The 416-nt window shown below is 73.1% G+C and overlaps 1 protein-coding gene across 2 annotated transcripts in view; it reads right to left on the reverse strand.

The window, feature by feature from the left end:
* The window catches only part of PITX2 (paired like homeodomain 2), a 65514-nt gene that overhangs the window by 41666 nt on the left and 23432 nt on the right, over positions 1-416 (reverse strand). For both annotated transcript variants that reach the window (XM_019521975.1, XM_019521977.1), the window contains exon 3: positions 43-180. In XM_019521975.1, the coding sequence (XP_019377520.1) occupies positions 43-180 (138 nt within the window). The remainder of the gene's footprint in view (positions 1-42; positions 181-416) is intronic.

Raw genomic sequence — 416 nt, forward strand, 5'->3', positions numbered from 1 at the left:
CGGCCCGGAGGGACGGGGACTCGGACGGGGGCGGAGGCCTACCGTGGGCGCTGGGATGCTGCCTGCCGAAGAGCTTGCTGCTGGTCGCCTCTTTCCTGCTGTCCGCCGAGTCACTGAAGTCCCCCTTCTTCAGATCCGCGTCCTTGGAGAAAAGGCATTCGACGGCGGCAGGCTGCACCCCTGCGCGGGCACAGAGAGGGCGAAGCGGGGGCACAGGGCGGTCAGGGCCGCAGCCACACAGCGGGGCAACCCCCAGCTCCTCACCCCCCGCCCCCAGCCCGGAGAGGGGTCCCTCCCCACCCCCGGGGTCGCCACCGGGGCCGAGGGCACGCACCCCTCCCTACGCGGGGAGAGGGCAGCCTCACGGCCCCGCACCGCCTGCCCATCGGGGCGGCAGAAAAGCCACGGGGTTGCAA

This window comes from Gavialis gangeticus, unplaced genomic scaffold, assembly GCF_001723915.1.
Source record: "Gavialis gangeticus isolate Ggan-Ray unplaced genomic scaffold, GavGan_comp1, whole genome shotgun sequence".
Classification (NCBI taxonomy): Eukaryota; Metazoa; Chordata; order Crocodylia; family Gavialidae; genus Gavialis; species Gavialis gangeticus.